Source organism: Protopterus annectens, chromosome 4.part0 (assembly GCF_019279795.1).
Source record: "Protopterus annectens isolate FY-2018-M chromosome 4.part0, PAN1.0, whole genome shotgun sequence".
NCBI classification, from domain to species: Eukaryota; Metazoa; Chordata; order Ceratodontiformes; family Protopteridae; genus Protopterus; species Protopterus annectens.
Genome location: NC_056733.1, coordinates 15,863,930 through 15,885,142, shown reverse-complemented (window position 1 = coordinate 15,885,142; position 21,213 = coordinate 15,863,930). Strand labels below are relative to the sequence as shown.

At 41.9% G+C, this 21,213-nt stretch overlaps 1 protein-coding gene across 3 annotated transcripts in view; it reads left to right on the top strand.

The window, feature by feature from the left end:
• Window positions 1-21,213, top strand: part of TEX2 (testis expressed 2) — a 1,745,284-nt gene that overhangs the window by 1,340,012 nt on the left and 384,059 nt on the right. For all 3 annotated transcript variants that reach the window (XM_044068055.1, XM_044068056.1, XM_044068054.1), the window contains one exon: window positions 20,080-20,212. In XM_044068055.1, the coding sequence (XP_043923990.1) occupies window positions 20,080-20,212 (133 nt within the window). The remainder of the gene's footprint in view (window positions 1-20,079; window positions 20,213-21,213) is intronic.

Sequence of the window (21,213 nt, the reverse complement as noted above, 5' to 3'; positions counted from 1 at the left end):
AAAACTTCAAGAAAATAATTTGAAATTAAAGTTGCTTTACGACTGTGCTGTAAAAGTTCTCTCTGTTTTATTGCTTCATGACTTCCTAGCAGCTGCACAGTTCTGAGCAAACATCTGAGATATATATATTTTTAACACAGAGATGTTAAATTCTGTTTCTGTTTTAGCCTGGGTCAGGTGACAAAAAGTGATGTCATCCAAGCTAACCCAGCAGTAATATTTGATATCGATTTAAGAACTCTCTCAGAGAGAGAGAGACTGAGCATTTTGTATTTTGTCTTGGACCTAGCAAGAACATCCAATCATCATCATCTGCACTTGACTTGCTGTAAGTAAGATTTAGAGCATAGTATCTCTCTTAGATGTAGATAGGAATATAGTAAAGATTAGTTTAGATGTCTCCTATATTTATTTGTGACTGTCCTGCAGTGTTGTTTTAAAATATTTCCTGGGATTTTGAACTTTTAAGTTACTGTGTTGATTGACTATTGTCTTGTTCTTTTATTTGTTAATAAATATATTTAAAACTATCTTTGTGGCTATTTGTGAGACATATTTAAGCACTTAGATTACTTTTATATGTATTTGGTGACATTGTATAAGCCACTCTTAAATAGCCTTGCAAGTCTTTGGCAGACTACCATTTGGATAATAGTAACATTACACAGTAGGATTGGACACCATTTGTAAGGGCCTTATAGTAGCTGATAAGTAGGGGCCGGTGGCAGTGGAAACTACCTTATAGTCTAGGCAGAAGGGGACATAGCTAGCAAACCTGTGCCAGCCTTCTCCACGTGTGTGTGTGTGTGTTTGTGTTTGTATATAAACCAAATTGTGTATGTGTTTATATATATACCAAATTGTGTATGTGTGTCAGCTACTTGGGCAGCAACACAAAGCACTGGTTGGGCAGAGAGGGTGCTGAAGGTCTTGACTTGGTCCCTCAGCTGGGATCTTAACCCTATAGCTGTGCCAGTGGGGAGTCTTACTGGGGATCTGGATAAAGAGGGAGAAAACAGCCCCAGACTGACTGTGATTTAGTGTGCTGTTAAGGGAAATTGCAGTATACTGTGTGTGTACTTGTCATCTTCCTAGTGTGTACATCCCCTAGCTGTTACTAGTGGTGAGGATTGAGGCTACTTGAGTACGGGCCAGTACAGGGGCATCACAGCAGAGTAGGCTTTTTATCTTAATTGGTAGTTGATATTGCTGTTTGTTGTTGGTTGTCACTAATGGAGAAATTAACTGGTTTCAAAACATGATCCAAATACAACAGGGAAATTCTGCACTCGGATGCTCATGGCCCATTGTGTGTATTGCCTAGGGTCTGCTCATTTGGATACCCTTTGCAGCATTTGTGACGGGTTCAACCCCAGAGCTATACAGGAAAGGAAGAATAAGCTTATTCTGAAGGGTCTTTTGCCCTCTACTTCTCCATGGGCTCAACCCCCCTCCCAGCTCTCTCTCAGCTCTGAGGCTAAGAAATAATGCCCTGGTTGACTTGACAGCTCCAAGTGAACCCTCCACTTCTGCCACAGCCTTGGATCCGAGCAGTCCACTTGGGATCCATAAGTCTCTGGATCTACAATCATATTCTAGATCTCCAGGGAGATCTGTCACTTTGGTTTCTCCCACAGTACCTTCCAAGATCCTACAGACTACCAAGCATTCCCATCTGTCTTCAGTGGTTTCCTCCAGATCCTCTCGATGCCTCTATCTTGATGTGGACACGATGGTTAGATCCATAATCAAGTCCCAGATTCAGATGATGGTTCTTCTGCATCCCCTCACAGATCCGAGCCTGCCAAGCCTGCAACCTTTTCTCCTTCTCCAATCCAACTCTCAGTTTTGGAGTCCCAGGACAGTAGTCTCTCAAGGGATTTAGGGTTGGATCAGAGGGCCTTTGCTTCCTGTACTCTGACAGCTGCCTTGACTGCCTCTGCTCCAAGGTCCTTGGAACAGTGTACATCTCGGATCTGGGATGTCGCGGCCTGATCCGAGGGGAGAGAGTCATCGACTCTGCTCTTAGATCAGTCTCTTCCCCTCTGCGTTTCTGCACTCAACAACGTGGGTCCGGTTCTGTCTGGGAGTCTAGGTTCTGGTGGTCTGCCTCCATCTTCCTTGGCAGCTTCGGCTGCAGGGGAGCTTGGCAGTATCTCTCTGAGGACCTTGGATTTTCAGGCATAGGAAAATGTGTTGTTTGTCAGAATAGTGCCGGACCCTTTGACTGCTGCTCCACCCCGTTGTTCCTCCTCTGAAATGTGGTCTTAGATCTGCCACTCTTGCCCGTGGTCAGCCTGACTTAAAGGCCCTGCAGCCTGCTCCACCTGAGGTGGTCCTTTCCTCTTGAGTCTCCCATGGAGGAGATTCCACAGAAGAGGATGTGCAAACAGAGGTACATGGACTCACCTATGGAGTTCCTCACTGTGGATACAGATTATGATGAGGGAGAGGGGTGTCCCGCAAAACCCCATTGGACGATATTTCCTTTGCAGACACATTAGAGATTTTGAAGGTAAAGGGTGGCTGGAGTTCCAAATCCCCCTCTTTGGAGGAATCTGTATTCCTGGAGACCTTTGGGATGGGACTGTCTACATCTTGGGTGGTCCCCTTGGCAGACATTGTCATTGATCTGTTCACCAGTCTGGCCTGGAAGGAGCCAGACACAATAGAACCAGTTCCTAAATGCCCAGATAAGATACTGTCACCCCCCGCTTTCTGGAGTAAGGGGTGTTCCCATTGATGCTATGGTGGTGGCAGCCGCTACCAAGAAGGAGATCGCCCAGCAGAGCTCCACTGTCCACCTGCCAAACAGGGATAAACAGGGAGTCCAGAGCAATGGGATAGGTTCAGGAAGAGCACTTATGCCTCAGTGACTTTTACAATGAGGGCACTCAATTACCTGGTGCACTTTATTCGCCTTCAGAGAGACTTGATCTAGGAGCTCTCTGATTCTCTGGTGGAGTATTTGCCCAAGGGGAGTTTGATAAATTTTCCCCTAAGCTACTCACTCTCAGTTTTATAGCCACCTCCTCCATGAGGTTAATTTCACCCTCAACGGAGGGTTCTTCCAGAGCAGCTGGCACCAGCATTCTGATCTGCTGTCATGCCTGGATGCAGCTGTGATATTTTGCAGAGCCCTTTAAGGCATCATTTAATGCCCCATTTGATGGTTATTCTCTGGTCGGACCATCTGGTAAGGATACCCTGACCTGATGCAAGCAAGAAGCAAAACCTTGTCTGCAGTAGGGATTAAGTTTTCTGTCCCCCAATTAACCTACTCTAGAAATCAAAAGGGTGCTAAGAAAACTTGGTTTTGTAAGTCTCAGACAGGCACTCCAGAAGTCATCTGTGCTTCTGTCTGGGAGTCAATCACTTCCAGTTTCAAGCCCTGGGCTTTGGTCTCGCCAACAGCCCCCTGGGTGCTTACCATGTGCATAGCAGAGGTTGAACTTAATCTATGACTGCAAGGGTTTCAGGTATTCCCATATTTGGACAATTGGCTCCTGACTGCCCCCACTCAGTATCAACTTTGTCAGGCCAGGGATCATCTTTACCAGTTGTCTAATTTTCTAGGCATTACTGTAAACGTGGACATGTCACAACCAATGCCGGTTCAGAACCTAGAGTTCATTAGTGTACATCTGAACACTTCTACTGAAATAGCTGCCTTCCCCCAACATTGCAGCAACATTTTGAAGTCCCAAGTTCAAGCTATTCTACTTTCTCCATCTCCTACAGCCAGGTTGATTCTAAAAGCTCTAGGATCTATGGCTGCTGCCATTCTTTTGGTTCTGCTGGCAAGGTACTATATACACATTCTTCAGTGGACACTGATGTGCAGATCCCATCTAAGGTGGTGGATTCAAGCAGATCTGACAATCACAATCATCAGATTGTTCATTCTTCCCTTACCCTCAGCCACTGTGACCACAGATGCTTCCCATCTTGGGGGGGCATTTCCAGGGGAAGATGGTCCAAGGCACATGGACCTAGATAGAGACCAGTCTGCATATCAACATCTTGAGATGAGGGCAGTTCTTCTGTCACTGCAATTCTTTCAGGATGTCCTCCCTTCAGGGAATATTGCTATTTACACTGACAACTTGTATGTTGTCTGGTACATCAACAAGCAAGGAGGAATCTGTTCGTACTTTCTCTGCATAGAAGCCATGAGGGACTGCGAATGGGTGATCTGTTCAAACCGCTTTCTTCTTGCAACACATCTACCAGGGAAATCCAGCATGTTAGCAGACAAGATCAGCAGGTCTATTCTGATGCCTCACAAATGATCCTTCAATTAATCAGTGGCAAACAAGATATTCAACCGTTGAGGTCCTCCCTGCTGCGTTCTGTTTGGGTCCCTTTACAGCAACAAATGCAGCAGTTGTTTTGCTCTGATTCCCCCTTCATGGTGCTCCCTGAGGAATGCTGTGTTCCACAGTTGGCCCCCAGGACTTCTCTGTGCCTGCGCTCCTCTTCCTTGCATCATTTTCCACAAGGAATAGGGTGTCTGTCCACACTAATTCTTCTTTCATGCTGAAGGTGGCTATATCTTCCAATATCAAACAATGTATTCAATTACCGGTGTTCTTTCCTAATTACTGTGACAAAGGAGAATACCTTCTCATTCCTTGGATGTCCACAGGCAGCTCCATAGAACAAAGCAGTTCAGGAAGTTGGAACAGTTGTTTCTTTTTCTCCAAGTTGTAGGGGTCATGCTGTTTCTAAAGCAACAATTGCAAAGTAGATTGCTAACTCTATTGCTTCCTTTATGAAAAGAATGGTTGGCAATTGCCATGTCCTCCAAAAGCTTACTCGACAAGATCTATTGGTGCGTCTACTGCTTTTTCTTCTAGGATTCCCATTGATGACATTTGTGCTGAAACCACTTGGTCTAACTCTCTCTCACCTTTTTGTCCCACTATAAATTGGATGTGGTGTCCAGGAGCAGGATGCCCTTTGGCGCTCTGACATATCCTTCCTTGAGGCCACCCAAGACATTATGTAGCTGGGGAATCTGACCCATATGTGAAGCAGAATGAGAGGAACAACATCAGATTTATGTACGTACTATAACTTGGTGTCTGTGTTGTCATCTTCTCATTCTGCTTCACCTTCCCGCTCAACCATCCCCCTCATATTGGATATGCTTATAGAGGATCTACATAGCCTTTGTCAGAACCCTGGTTCCAGGTTGAGCTCCTGGTTATCTTTTTCTTCCTTGGCTTTGGGGGCAGCAAACTTGATCTGAGGAGTCTGGGCAAGATATGGAAGATTATGGGTAGGGGAGGAGTTTGAGACTGGAAGTTCAAGTCTGTGGGAGGTGACCAAGCCAGATCTGAGACCCATATGTGAAGTAGAATGAGAAGAGGAAAACACAGATACAAAGTTTTATGGTAAGTACATAACTTATAAATTTCAACTTCAGATCAGGGTAAAATAGCCTTACAGTAAACTTGTTGTCTTATCAATTTAGCGCAGAATGTTGGTGTTGGCCTCTCTGTTCTGTTCCTGTATTGTTATAAATGTTTCCATGCAGCATGTAAGCATTGGAAATAGTATGATATAAGCTTTTGGCTAACTTTTGGCAACAGAGTATTTTAATTAATGCTGGAAAATGTTGTAAAATACTGGTTTTGATGACTGATGGTTATCTGTTTTAGATTTATGATGAGTGGTTTTGATGTCTGATGGTTATCTGTTTTAGATTTATGATGAGTCAGATGTTTTAGTAGGCAGTATTACCAACTTAAGTAGTAGGTGGCAACACATGTACAATACTAACTGAAGATCTATGGTCTGTCAGTGTTTCCAGCAGTACCAGTTGATCTGTCATCCCTATCCCTTTCATCATCGTTCCCAGCAGCCTTGAACTCATTTGTTGACCTCCTGTCTACAAGTGATGATGGCATTTCTCTTTTTAGGATCTCATCATCCTCCCTTTAAGACAGCATTTTCTTACATCTTAAATCAGTGTTGAGTATCTACCTTCAAGCTGACATGCATCCACTTCTCCATTAATGTACCCTTCATTTTCTGACTTTCTCCTTCAACATCTAGCTGTCCAGTTTATCTGCATCATGTACCCCCATTTTTTCTCTTTATGTGAGTGCCAAGTTTGTTTATTTCATTACTTCTTACATGTGTTCAACCAGCTTAATATTGCTTTTAGGTGCAGCAACCAGAAATGGACACAGTACTGCATATGTGGCCTTACCAATCCCCCTAATAATTTAGGAAGACTTCAACATCTTTGAAATCCATTTGCATAATTATATACTTCAGCGTCATATTAGTATTTGTGAAATTGTGACTGCTATTTCACATTGCCTTGAATAATACAGTCTGGAGGTGATTATGATACACCCTCCTCATTTTTTAACCTCTGCACTATCTTAGCCATGGCTAACCTTTAAGACTGCGCATATTTTCTGGATTTCCATCACCAAGTCCATAACATTTCAATTTTTTTGCCATACCCTCTTTTTAATTTATTTTGGGTTTTAAATACCATGACAGGAATGGACCCCATTCCTAAGTCAAAGTACGATTAAAGTTCATGAATTTAGTATTGTTTCAATCTTTGATGTCAGCTAAAAGTTCTCTTCACAGCACCCACAATGTGCCCAGTAATATCTCCCTCTGCAATTTGTACGGGGTTACATGTATTGATAATATATCTAAATACGAGTGTAGATTCTTTTTTTTAATAAGACCCATTGCTCCTACTACTGTTGGAACTGTCTGGGTATCTTTCTTCCACATTGTTGTCATTTCTGCCTGCAGATCTTGATATTCTATGACTTTGTGTCTCCCAACGCAAGACACTATAGTCAATGGGTGTAGGGATTTCAGTAATCAATGCTACTTTTGTCTTCTTTTCATGGACCACTATATCTGGTTTTCTTGTATCTATCTTTTGAACTGTTGGTAATGGTTGATCCCATGTGATGTAGATTTCATAATTTTCTATAATGCTTTGTGGCTTATGTTTCCAGTGTTTTTCAGCCACTTCAATACCATAATGTTTGCACAATCCCCAGTGCAACAGTCTTGCCATATTATTATGCCTTTCAGTATACAATTCTTCTGCCATTAGTATGTCACAACCAGCAATAAGGTGAACAACCATTTCCAATTCAGTTTTACAAAACCTACAATTTGTTGTTTCTCCCATATGCTCAAGGGACTTTGTAAACCAATGTGTACATAGCTCACTATCTTGGGCTGCCATTATTAATCTTTCATCATTTGATTTGAATTCACCTCTCTTTAACCATTCCTATGTTTGATCCTGATCAACATGAAGTTCTTCCAGAAGTTTTCTATACTTGCAACTATATTTACGCATTTTCCACATTTCTTGCCTTCTCATGTGATCCTTCACCTTATATTATTTATTTTGTTTTTTGGCACATTCAGTTGCTGCCCAGTTTTTATCTACTGGTTTGATTCCATTCCTGCTTGATACAGATATGCTTCTGCTATTCTAACAGAGAAGTCATCTTAGATTTATTCTCATTATGTTTCAAAACCTTCACTACCTTTGGGTCTTGAGAGGTCAGCAGATATGTGTGCAGTCCCATGATTGCAGATCTATACATGTAATCAATTTCAGGTAGGCCATACCTCCTTCAGAATGGGGAATATATAATCTTGGTATGCACTGATTTTTGTTAATCATTTGGTGAGTATGAAGCATCCTTGGTTTCCTCTGTAATCTATCCAACAAGTTTTGGGGCCAGTCAATCACTCCAAAACTGTAAATTAGGACAGGAAGAGCAAATTGGTTTATAGCTTGAATTTTGTTCCTAGATGATGTCAACGCTATTTTCAGGATTAATTTAAGTCATCTAAAATATTCCTTAATAAGATTTGTTCACATTTGTTCATGTTTAATTGTTGTTCTTTCATCGATTCCCAAATATTTATACACTCCATCTTGCTCAAGTTCTTTTATATCACAGTTTTGTCCCAAACTGATGTTTTCTTGGTGCTACAGTTTTCCTGCTTTAAAGGTTGCTTTTGCACATTTATCAAGACCAAATGACATTTTATATCATCTGAAAAAGTTTTGACTACTTGCAGTTGTGCATTCAGTTCTTCGTCTGATGAGGTATACAATTTCAAATCATCGACAAAGAAAAGATGTGAGGTCTTTACACTTTGTTGTTTTCTAGGACCCAAATTATATTAATATATTAAGTAGACAGAGTAAAGGGTTAAGGACAAAGACAGAATAACAGCGGTGACAAGAAATCACCCTGGAATATCCCCCTTTGAATTTTTATGCCTGGAATAACATTTTGCCCTTTATCATGGTTTATCGTGGCTTAACTGCGAACTCTTAAGTAAGAGCATTGTTTTTCCTGTTGTTAACCAGGTTGATGTCCGTTCAGGGTGCGCATATAAATAATTCTTACTCATGACTAAATATTCATGCAAAGATGTTAATACTTTCATCCAGAAGTTAGGTACTGCATCTGGGCCTGGGGTTTTCCAATTAGAGGCTTTTCTTAACTTTATCTCAATCTTGCTGGCTGTTACCTCATGCCATTTCATATCCTGTACCATTGAACTTCTTAATCTTTCTTTTATTTCTTCTATCCATTTAATGTCTTTGTTATGTTCCACAGGATCTTCATAGATATTTCACCAAAATGCGTCTATTTCTTCTTTTTTTTGGGTGGTCTTTCAATTGCTTTTGCCTTGTTTCCCAGTTCTCTATAGGACATTTTGGGGTCATCAATAAATTGCTTATTTTGTACTTTTCCTTTATATTTATCTATGTATCTTCTAAGTTTTTTCTGCCTGTGCTAAAATTTTTAGTTTATTTGCAATAGTGCGAGACAGATCCTTATCTGTTATAATACTGTGCATTGCTTTTGTCACATCGGTCTTTCTAAGTATTTTTGTTGATCTGTTCCCTCCTCTATACTCTTCTAATAGTGATACTTGTCTTAATTGCTTAATAGTTTTCTCTGTTTGATGCTTACATGATGGTATTTGATTTCTCCCCTCTCTTTCCCTTACTACCCTGTGTTCTTGTGGTAGAATTTTATATGTTATTTAGCCGCACAGTAATATATCCTGTTTACTTCTGTTATATTGCATGGTTTTCTAGACAGTTCTAATTACTGTGTTCATTTGTTTTATCAAGCTTCTGACTTTGGATTTTATTGACCTTCTGTAGTCTATTTCTTTCATTGATCATAATATGTCTATCTCTAGTAAATCAAGCAACTCTTCTCTTAGCTCATTTTCTTCTAAACTAAGGGCACATTCTTTGTTCTCCATTTCTTGCAGGCATTCTGCAGAGAGTTCTATAGCATCTTCCTGTGGCATATTCTCTACAGTTTCATCCTGTGTCATCCGTTGCTCTGTCATATGGGAATTCACTGGCCTACCACTCCTCAACATTGTGTCAGAGTTGCCACAGTTTCCTGTTCCTTCCCTTGTTGTTTTCATATGGCAGCTGCCCATTTGCTTTCTGTTCCACTGGTTTCTCCTTAATTTGGATGTCTGTTGTGTATCCTGCTGTGGTGTTTTCTGAGTTAGATTTTCTACACTTAATCCTTCACTTTGCTTGTACTCCATAACTTCAGTTTCTATTTCTTTAACTTCTCCATTACTAATCTTCTTTTCTACTTTTCCTCTTTATCATCTTGTTTTTTGTATTGTAAAGTTTTCCATGTCTGGATTCCTTTGCCTGTATGTCTCTTCAAATATCTTTGGTGCTGCTCTTTTTGTATTGATTAATTATGCTTTTTCCTTTGCATAAATATTATACCATATTAAATCTCTTTTTCTTTCCTATGTCCATATTTCTTCTTCAGATGTCTCCTGATCTTCCTGTTTATTCTTACTTTGGGGACTCGTTCCATCATGCTGTGATATAACCTGTGTTACATCTTCTACACCAAATCTTTCACTTTGCAGGCATTCCATAACTTCAATTTCTGTTTTTTAATTTCTGCTTTACTAATCTTTTGTATATTTCCTCTTTGTGATATTATTTTTATAGTGAAATTTACCATATCTGGATGCCTTTGCCTGTATTTCTCTTTGATTTTTTGTATTGATTAATTTGTCTTTTGACTTTGCATAAATATTGCACCATATCAAATTTGTATCTTTCCCATGTCCATACTTCTTCTTTATACTTTTCAAAAATCTGTAGGTTTTATTGTTTATATTTTCACACTTCCTCAGATGCTTCCTTTTCCAAACAGATCAAATTTTCTTGGTCTATATAATGTTTTTCACATATCTGTTGTATTAATGAACACAAATTTTTATTTCAGATTTCTGACAGTTTTTCTTGTGGAAGTATTTTTCTTTCCTCTAATTTCTCTTAATCTTTTTGTATATCTTCAGTCTGGCAATTCGGGAATTTTTGCGTAATAGTAACAGTACATAATTTCTTTCTTATCCTCAATAGTCCACTCTATCATCTTTATGGCTCTTCTTTGGCATATCAATTTTTGTGATTTACCCCAGTTTAGTCTGTCTGCTGATACTGCAAGCTACACTGCATCTCACTGGAGGTGACTGTTGCTTTGATCATGGTATCAGATGAGCAGACTGATCTTGTTCTTCAGTCTTGGTATGACATCTGTTAAATTGTGCTTAACAGCATCACCATTGGCACTGAATCATGAGCCCCTTCACTAGCAACACAATTTTTTTCCACAGTAGTCCCCCACTTTCACTTAATTTCCTACCCACTTCACTGTTCACTGCTCCATATATCACTCTTTAATCTCTTTACCAGTTTTCTTTGAAATGAGCCCAGCATCTGTAAGACTTCTTTTCCCCAGCTCATTATTGAACCATTATCAAAAATAGATAATTCTGGAATGGAACTTCTGCTAGTGAAGTTGCGTTTTTTATCTGCACACAAATTTCCATTCAAAAGCTTCATTGGATGTCCTTTTCATCTTCCTTGAGATGGAAATCTGGCTGAGAGGCTTGCATTTGATCAGCTCCTTTTAAGACATATCTTTGTGGATGAACTATAACTGCCATCCTGCTATACCATTTTGGCATCTGAAAAGAAACTGCTTTTAGGCAGAAATGCACCAAACATTACTGTCAGCTTGTTTAGTCCCCAGGTAGGTAGCTCATTCATATAATGTCTCTTCAATTTCTATTGTTTTTTTCATTCCTGCTTTCCCCTTGATCACTTTCATAACTGCCCATTCATCCCCTTACACATTTGCCCTACCATCCCATGCTGGCATCCTACTTAGTCACTCTTTTCTCTGAAGATGAAATCCATTGATCTAGTTTCCTGTAGAAATGACCTAATCTGATATTGTTAATCCTCGTTCATTCCTTACGTATGGATATCAGTTCCGACCGACCTCGGAACCGAGCCAGCCATCTTCCAAGCTCGCGTCTGCTACAAACTCTTGAGCTAAAACTCTTACCCAGAATTCCCCTCTCCCTGTTCCCTCAGATTTCGTTTGCCACGTCGCCATTCAGGCATGTCAAGCTACTTCTCTTGAGCTAAGTACAATATTTGTTGTCATTCTAGTCTAAAAGAACCTTTTCTCTTACCTTATCGAATTTAGCGACATTCTCTTCTTAAAATTTTTCAATCTTTTTACCGCGAGGTATTTTCTTTTATACCATCGTTGGTAGACCCCTTTTTCTTCATTACCTTCGGGTATTTCTTGTACCACTGCTGGTATTCTTTCTGATTTCATCCTTTTCTATCATGGATAAAAAAGGCAGCCCAGGATATAAGAGATGTTCAGATTGTGGACATAAATTACCTACTTCAGATGCACATTCTCTGTGTGTCTATTGTTTGGGTGTGCCTCATTTATCAGTTGACCCACCATGTGGAATTTGTAAGAACTTCTCTAACAGAACGTTGATTAAGAGGAAAAATAAATTGTTACTGAAGGGGCTTCTCAAATCTCCCTTTTCATAGGCTATTTCTGGGTCGGAGGCTTCAACCCCTCCAAGATCCCATAAGTAAAAGACTGGTGATCTTAGGCCAAATCTCTTCCTTCGTCCCCGGCTGGGGAATCCCATCAACGGAGACCCAAGAAGGCTAAGCTTTCTACTTCGGATCTGACTCTTTCGGCTCTAGCGCTTTCTGTGCCTAGATCCTCCGCGCTGAGGCCATCGGCGCCATCTGTGATTTTGGCACCGACTAGCGTGCCCTTTACCTATATCGGTACAGAGGGGCTCCTCGGGTCAGACCTCTCTATCGGCAGTGACTATCCTGTCGGGCAGACTGTAACCACATCGGCTCCGATACCTTACCCGGAACCGACAACTCAGTTACTGACACTGATTTTTTTCGGTCCCAGTCTCGGCACCGACAACCACTTCAGCACCGACCTTACTGTCGGTGCAGACCATGACTTCGGCACCAATGATTTCCTCGGTGCAGACACCTGTAGTACAGTCTCTTGTGGCACCATTGTTTTCAGTGCAGACTGGTGATGTGGGCACCGAGCTTGTCCCATCTGTGGATAGACCTGACTCCCCCTCAGCCATGTCCGTGAAATCCACTAGAAGCCTCTCTGAACATGACGTTTTGAGTCTTGTGGATCAAGTGCTTTTGGCCAGGTATCCTGCCCCCCCAGGACCTATCCTTCCTTGGGAGGTGATCACCCTTTGCCAAAGACCCCTACTTATTCTCCTCCTTCATTGCCTTTGAAGCCCCTTGATATAGCACAGTCTTCCCCCTCTACGGTTCCCTTTATGGACCTCACTAAGGAACCGCAGTTGCCTTCGTGACAGGAGAGTTTTGCTAATACCCAGGATGTCAGCTGTGGCGTACGTAATTTGGTGTTTCACAGCCATCCAGGGACTCCGAGTCAGCAGGCTGAACCACTTAGGGGAGGGGTGACCCCTGTCCAGGACACTCAACCCTCTACAGGTGGACCAGCCTTCCAACTAATGGAGAAGGCTTTGGCGTCTGCTAGCGATACTGTGCTTTCAATCTCCCCACCCTCCTCTGGCCCGCTGTGTACACAAGTCGCTCCTAGTGGACATCGGGCGCAAGGGCCAAAGTATGTACTCCCACAGGAAACCCCTTTTGCATTGTCTTCCCCAGCTTCTCCCTCTGAGGAAGTTCATCGCAAAAGCTCATGCAAGAGGAAGCACATGGACTCCACAGAGGAGTCCCTTACTGAAGACACACAGACTTTGATGATAAGGAAGGATCTCCCCGCTCACCCTCTGAGGTATCCTTTGGTGATATCCTCGAAATCCTTAAACAGAGAGGTGACTGGCAGCCCTCTAACCCAACCTCTGAAGGGTCTGTGTTCCTGCAGGCCTTTCGTGCCTGGCCCCCTACCTACTGGGTTACTCTACCTGCTGACGAACTGGTCCAACTCGTCGTGCAGCATGCATGGAAGTCTCCTGACACCATTGAGGCCATTCCCCGGAGGCCAGATAAAATTTTATCCCCTCCTGCTACTGACCCCCATTGGTCCAAAGGTCTTTCTGTAGATGCTCTGGTGGTGGCAACCGCAACCAAGAAGGACCTGGCGGAAGAAGAAAGCCATACTGTCCATCCACCCAACAAAGAGTCATGGGCTGTGGACAGAATAGGGAAGCATACTTTTACATCAGCGACCTTTGCAATCAGGTCCCTGAATTATATGGCACACTTCACCAAGCTTCAAAGGGATTTAGTATCTGAGCTCTCTGAAACTTTGTCTGGTGCCATGTCTGATGAGGTCTGTGACAAAGTGGCCTCTCAGCTGGCTACCATTGAATCTATATCAAACTCCTCCATGCACCTGATATCTCAGGCATCAGAAGGAGCAGCTAGAGCGGCAAGTTCAGGTGTTGTTTTGAGAAGGCATGCCTGGATGTGCTTATGTAATTTCGCAGAACCCTTCAAGGCTTCCTTTCTCAATGCTGCCATCAAAGCCTCTTCATTGTTTGGACCCAAAGTTAAAAGCACACTGGCCAGATGTGAACAGGACGGTAGGACCCTTTCTGTCATAGGTGTCTGTTATTCTTCCCCTCAGTGTGCTTTCTCCAGAAACCAGAAGAGTGGGAAGATATGGTACAAAAAGTCTCAGGGTCCTTTCCATGACACACAGACCAAGTTCTCCCCTAGAGGCAGAGGGGGAAGCTCACAGGGAAGACACCCTTTTCGGGGCAGAGGGGGTCCGCGTAACCAGGGTTCTAGGGGCTCTCTTCCTGGTCAATCCTATCAGCGCTCCTTAAGAGCGGCCCAACTCCTTTCCTCTGGAGGTGGTTGACGGTCGTTTCTCCTTGTACCCTTCTGCCTGGCTAACCATCACCACTGACTCTTGGGTACAAAGGATAATAACCAGAGGTTACCATATCCCCTTTGATCTTTGTCCTGCCCCCCCCCAACAAACTTACCCGACATTCCACCCAGTCAAAGGGAAGAAGCAGCACTAGAGATAGCAAAGCTGCTAAGAAAGAGTCATCCAAATAGTCCATCCAGACCAGATAGGATCCGGATTCTACTCAACTATTTTTGGTGCCAAAGAAAACCGGGGACTGGAGACCAATTTTGGATCTCAGTGTATTGAACAAGTTTGTAAGAGTGCAAAAATTCCAGATAGTCACAATACAGTCTATCCTCCCACTTTTGGAAAAAAGACGATTGGATGTGCGTGATAGATGTTCAAGATGCGTACTACCACATAAAAGTGGACAGGCCATCAAGAAGATTTCTACGCTTCCGTGCGGGAGCCAGTCACTACCAGTTCAGAGTACTGCCCTTCGGACTCTCTACAGCCCTCAGAATGTTCACAAAGTGCATGGCACTTGTCACAGCTGACTTGTGACTACAAGGATTCCAGGTGTTTCCATACCTGGACTGGCTCATCTCCGCCCCCACCAGACATCTATTGGAAGAAGCCTTGGCATACTCTCTCCTCACTGCACAAAGGCTAGGCATAACCATAAACTGGGAAAAATCCAATCTCGCCTCATCTCAGTCCACAGAATTCATAGGGGTCATATTGGATACAAAGAATTGCAGAGCATCCATTCCAGAGCACAGAATTCTAAGGATAAAGCAACAACTGGTCCCGATCCTTTCAAGGGAGAAATCCACAACTCACTCTGTCCTACAGCTGTTGGGTTCCATGGCAGCCTCCATCACCATTGTCCCCCTGGCCAGGTTTTACTTGAGGCTTCTACAATGGCTACTGCTCACCCAATGGTATTCTTTTCGGCATCTTCTTTCAGCCAAGCTTTGAGTAACTCACAGGTGCAAACAGGATTTAAATTGGTGGATGACCCACAACCCATCACAATGCTCTCGCCCCTTCTCCCCCCAGCAGCCCAAGGCTACATTGACCACGGACGCCTCCCTGATGGGGTGGGGGTGGGGGGCTATGTCAGGGTCAGACAGTCCAAGGCACTTGGTCCGAATTGGAGGCCCAACTGCATATAAATGTTCTGGAGCTGAGGGCGGTGCTTTTGACATTGCAAGCATTCCATCCCCTACTGCCATCTGGGACTATTGCGATACAATCAGACAACATGGCGGTGGTCTGGTAATCAACAGACAGGGCGGAACCAAATTTTACTCCCTTTGTTGAGAGGCCATGAGGATATGGCAATGGACGATGGCTACCAACCGTTTTCTTCTAGCAACGCACATTCCCAAGGAGTTCCAACGCGATAGCAGACAGACTCAGCAGGTGCATTCTACAACCTCACGAGTGGTCCCTGAATCCCTTGATAGCAGCGGTGATCTTCCACTGTTGCGGCCGTCCTTGCTCCAACCTCTTTGCATCCCTGACCAACTACAAATGCAGCAACTACTTCACCCTGATTCCCCCTCCAGGATAGTCACCTAGGGATGCTCTAGTCCGCAATTGGCCCTCAGGTCTTCTTTATGCCTTTCCACCTCTTCCCCTCATTCCCCAGTTTCTGAAGAAAGACCATCGGATGAAGAGCAAGGTGATCCTCATAACACCATATTGGCCTCGTTAGATTTGGTTCCCCTTCCTTTGGCCTCAATTGCTAGATCAACCATGGATCCTCCATCCGCAGAATCTGATTCATCCCAACTTGGACAGCCTGAAGCTCACAGCTTGGCTCCTCCAATTCCCTTGATTGCCAGGCAGAATGATCTTTCTTTACCAGTACGGGACATTCTTATTGCATCTCATAAGTCTTCCACTAGAATTACTTATCTAAGCAAGTGGAAAAGATTTACCTGTTGGCTGAAAGAAAAGCAAGTAGATCCTTTTTCAGCACCAGTGTCGATAGTACTAGAGTATCTAGCCGATGTATTCCAATCGGGTCTCTCGGCCTCTACTATTAGAGTTCATTTGGCTGCAATATCTAATTTCCATGAGGGTGTCCAAGACTCCTCTCTTATGTCACACAAATTATGCAAGACCTTCATAAAAGATGTGAATCATCTGAAGCCCCCTTTTAGAGAACCTGTTCAACCATGGGACCTGTCATTAGTTCTACAAGCTCTGACGCTGCCACCTTTCAAACCAGCTTCTTCATGCAACCTCAGATATTTGTCATGGAAAACCTTGTTTTTGGTCACCATTACATCTGCCAGACGTATCACTGAGCTTTCAAGCCTTACGTATCAAGAGTCCATACTTGATTTTTCATAGAGATAGAGTGTCTTTGAGAACTAATCCTTCCTTTCTGCCAAAAGTGATCTCTGAAATGTCCATTAATCAAACCATTGAATTGCCAGTTTTCTTCCCCAGTCATTCAAACAGAGGACAGTATTGCCTACATACCCTAGATATTCACAGGCAAATTCACTTCTACTTGAATAGGACTAAGGCCTCTCGTAAATCAGACCAGTTATTTTTGGCCTGTTCTGGACCTAGATTAGGATGTACTGTTACTAAGGTCACATTGGCTAGATGGTTGAAAGACCTTGTGACGTTCATTTATACACAATGTAATATTCGTTTGCTGACTACCATCAAAGCTCATTCGACAAGGTCGGTGGCAACATCTGCTGGCTTCCATGCTAGAGCTTCTTTACATGACATTTGTGCAGCTGCAACCTGGGCTACACCTCATACCTTCATCAGTCATTACAAATTGGATTTGGCCTCCAGGGGAAGAGCTTCTTTTGGTTCTGTGGTGCTCAGGAATGTCCTTCCATGAGAGCCTCTCAGGAATAGAGGTAGCTGGGGACTCTGTCCTATATGTAAGGAATGAACGAGGATTAACAATATCTGATAAAGAAGTTATGTCTTACCATAATGTTCCATCTGTATTGTTGATCCTCGTTCAGTCATTACGACCCTCCCTCCTTCCCCGTCCTGTGGCTTCTAGTGGATCTCACCATCTGGTTCTTTTAGGTCATTTGACCAGAGGTAGTCTCTACCTTCTTTTGACTTGCAAACTCAATCTGAGGTAACAGGGAGAGAGGAATTCTGGGTAAGAGTTTTAGCTCGAGAGTTTGTAGCTGACGCGAGCTTGAAAGATGGCCGTCTCGGTTCTGAGGTCAGAACCCATACCCATGCCCATACCCATACATAATGACTGAAAGAGGATCAACAATATAGATAGAACATTATGGTAAGACACAACTTCTTTTTTTATTCAGTCTATCTAAGGAATTTCATTTGTCAAGCCATCTCCCCATATTTGCTGCCTTGTTTCATTTCCTCACTTCCTACCCTCATGTATACCATCCTCTCCCATGTCACACTAATACTCCTACCTTCAGCCAGGACAGTTATGTTCTCTTCTGTCACAACCTTTATTGTGTGATACATAACTTCTTCCTTTATGCACCTCTGAGCTTTTGTCTGTCTTCAGTTCCTAACATCCTTCCACATTGCTTCTCTTTGTGTTTTTTTACAGGCTGCAGTCTACCTTGATATAGTTCTATACTTGACTCTTGTTATGTTTCCCAGCAATTCTCCAGACAGTATGAACCACAATGTGGCTTGGTTACTGTGGACCATTAACTGTCTCACTTTTGTCACCTTCATTGCATATATCTGAGAGGTACAGTTCAAAGACATTTCCTTTATTTACTTGTTTTTTTTCATATTTTTTAAAATCTGGCTTCTACCAAATCTTTTAACATTTCCAGTTCTTTGCTTACTGAGAATGTTGGGACCTCCCACGTTGCTGCAGGAAGAGTAAGGTTGTGACATAACTGTTTTTTTCTTATATTTTCCCAAGTAGTTTAATTAATTAATTAACCCAAGTTAATTAATATTCAACCCAAAGAAAACACAGCTTATGTTGTTCTACCCTACAACAACTCATGATGCTACCTTCTCCATATCCTCAGCTAACAAGACCCTCAACACCCCGGTCCCAGAAGTTAAGTTACTAGGATTTACCATTGACCAACAACTAAAATACAATAAACATATATCCCTCACTGTCTCCAAAGTCCACAAGAAGCTATGGACCCTCTACCGCTGTAAACAGTACTGGTACCACAGTACCTAACTTCCGAAGCTAGAATCGCCATCGCCAGAACCCATCTGCTAGCAACACTACTATATGCATGTCCAGTATTAACAAAGTTAAATAAAAATTATCTTAAACTCTCCACATGCTGTAACAAAATCTCCAGATTTGCTACCAACGTCAGATCACACTGCCACCACTGCCAATTCTTAAATACACTGCGCTGGTTAGAATTCCCAAACCTACTATGATACCACCAACTCAACCTGGCATACCAGATCTTATATTATCCACCTACTATGATACCACCAACTTAACCTGGCATACCAGATCTTATATTATCCAGAAAAAAAACCCTGCCCTGACCAGCCACCTAAACTTCTACAATTCAGATATGCAGTTATAATCCAGTAACAAAGCTCTGCTAGAAAATATCCAGTTTAAAAACTGCTGTGATGAATCTCTCTTCACTCATGAAGTTGCAAAAATATGGAATACCCTTCCTCCTGACCTCAGACTACAAAAATGTACATCCACCTTCAAAACCCAATTAAAATCCTATTTATACACCAATCATTTGTGTATCTGCAATGGACCTCCCTGAACTCCCTTCCTGCTGAAAGAAGGCACCCCCTATTCTTTAGTCAAACACATGATGCTGTATTACACTTTCTCTTTGTACATACTATAAATATTGTTTGTATGCCTATACTATACTAAAACTCTATATGTCTATAAAGTGTATGAATACATGACTGTACTTTATCTCTGCATTATTAGCCTGTTAACCTTTCTACACATGTATCTTGATTGTTATCATAAATTGTTCATACTCTGTAACTGTTTTGGAGATTTTCTCCCAGGGCTCTACTGAAAATGGACAGTAGCTGTCCAGCCTTAACATCCTGGTAAATAAATGTTAAATAAGTAGTAAATAGTAGTACTATTCATAAACTTTGCATTAGCCTTATTTCTTGCCACAAAATGGTTGGCATGCTTAAGCATCTTCCATGAATCTCCAGTATCTTTATTTTTCCTTTCTTTTCCATGGTGTACATCATTCAATTCAATATGATGATGCCTGCTTCTAGAGTTCTCTCTAAAATCTGCTGGCATGATGAGTTCCTAAAACAACTGGATAGAAGTATAGATGTCATAGTTTATCTAGACTTGATAGTTTACCTGGTATGTAAGGAAATGGATAGACTTTTTTTTTTTTAGCCATCAAATCACTCTTTCTCTGGGCTTATCTGTGCTTCCAGGAATGTATTTAAAGTAATAACGTAAGAATGGCCAGTGTACGGTAATATAGTTGCAGTGTAGGAGCGTCGGTGAGCATGATGGAATTGGGTATGCTGAAGCATGGTATGCAGAAGGTTTATTGTCAGTAAGGCCAGCCTTTACTCTAGCACATTCCACATAGGGTTCCTTATAGTTGAAAGGTAGGTAGGGTAGTAAGTGAAAAGTGTCATTTTGAGAAATCTTCCACCAGAGCGATGTGGCATATCACCACAATACACCTCAGTCAGCATACTATTTGGTGACAAATGTAAATAAAATTGGCCAGCCAGATGTGTATTATAAAGGAGGCTGACTTTCAAACTGCTCTTGACAGAGTTCATTTATTCATGTTTCACTTAACAAAACTGAATACTGTACAACTGAACAGTTACGTACTTTGTCATTTCTTTACAGGGCTGTGGTTTGATTTGGAGGTTTCATATGATGGGTCTTTTCAAATGACGTTGGAGACTAAAATGAATCTGACTAAACTAGGTAAAGAATCATTTGGAGAAGGACTCAAAATTGGAGAATTTGGCAAAGAAGGGTAAGGATTCTGCAGCTTAGTGCATGTGTTTAAATAAAAGTTGTAAGACATTTGCATTTTGCATTTAATACTGATTTTAAGAAATCAGCAGAGGTGTAGCTAGGGTGGGACAAAGGGCCACAAAGTATTAGGGGATACAACTGGCAGATCCTGATCAGTCATCAGTGTATTACTGACATTCAGAAATTAATGCTGGTATTGTCTTGTAGTCAAAACTAATGTACTATAGCTCTCCACGATTGGCATAAGCTGTATCAACTGCTTGCTACAAATGTGCCATCAGTTTGCTTCAGTTTCAAAGGAAAACAGATCTTTATTAAGTTGAGGGGGAGCAGCAGAAATGGGGGATGGCACTGGTGCAAGAATAGCTAGCCTACACCTCTGTCAACCATAATAATCAGTTTAATTGAATTTTAACAGTTTCATGAGTTTCACTAATTCATTAGACACTGAAAATAGTTTTGCTGTGTATCTTGCATGTGCTTCATTATGTTGGTGAATTAAACTTGCTGCACCGGAATGTTTTGTGTTTCATGCACGAAGTGAATGTCTACAATGGCTGTATTTATCAGAATTTGAATTGCCATAATGCATGTACTTATTCAGATAAAGGTAATGACCCAGAATTAAAAATGTCAGTCAAGGTATTCTTAAGACCTTTTCAAAGAGCTCAGTAAACCACAGCTACTGCAAAGTTAAACTAAAGACTGCTAGAAATGGAGTCAAATGTCACCTCCTATAGTGTTTCACAGCCAAAATGCTATATGTAGAAGTGAACAAACTCAAACTCAAAAACAAACTACTAAATAAAACAAAAAACAGAGGCAAAAAAAAAAAAACGGAAAACAGTTCTTTAGTATGTTAGCGCTTTCGTCAAGTTCAATAACTCAACTTCCTCAGACAAACAGAACAAACCATATCCAAACACTAAAATACTAATTTAAAAATCACATGATCAAAGTTAGAACCATAGGACTGAAAAGTGCAAAATGTTTCAAAGT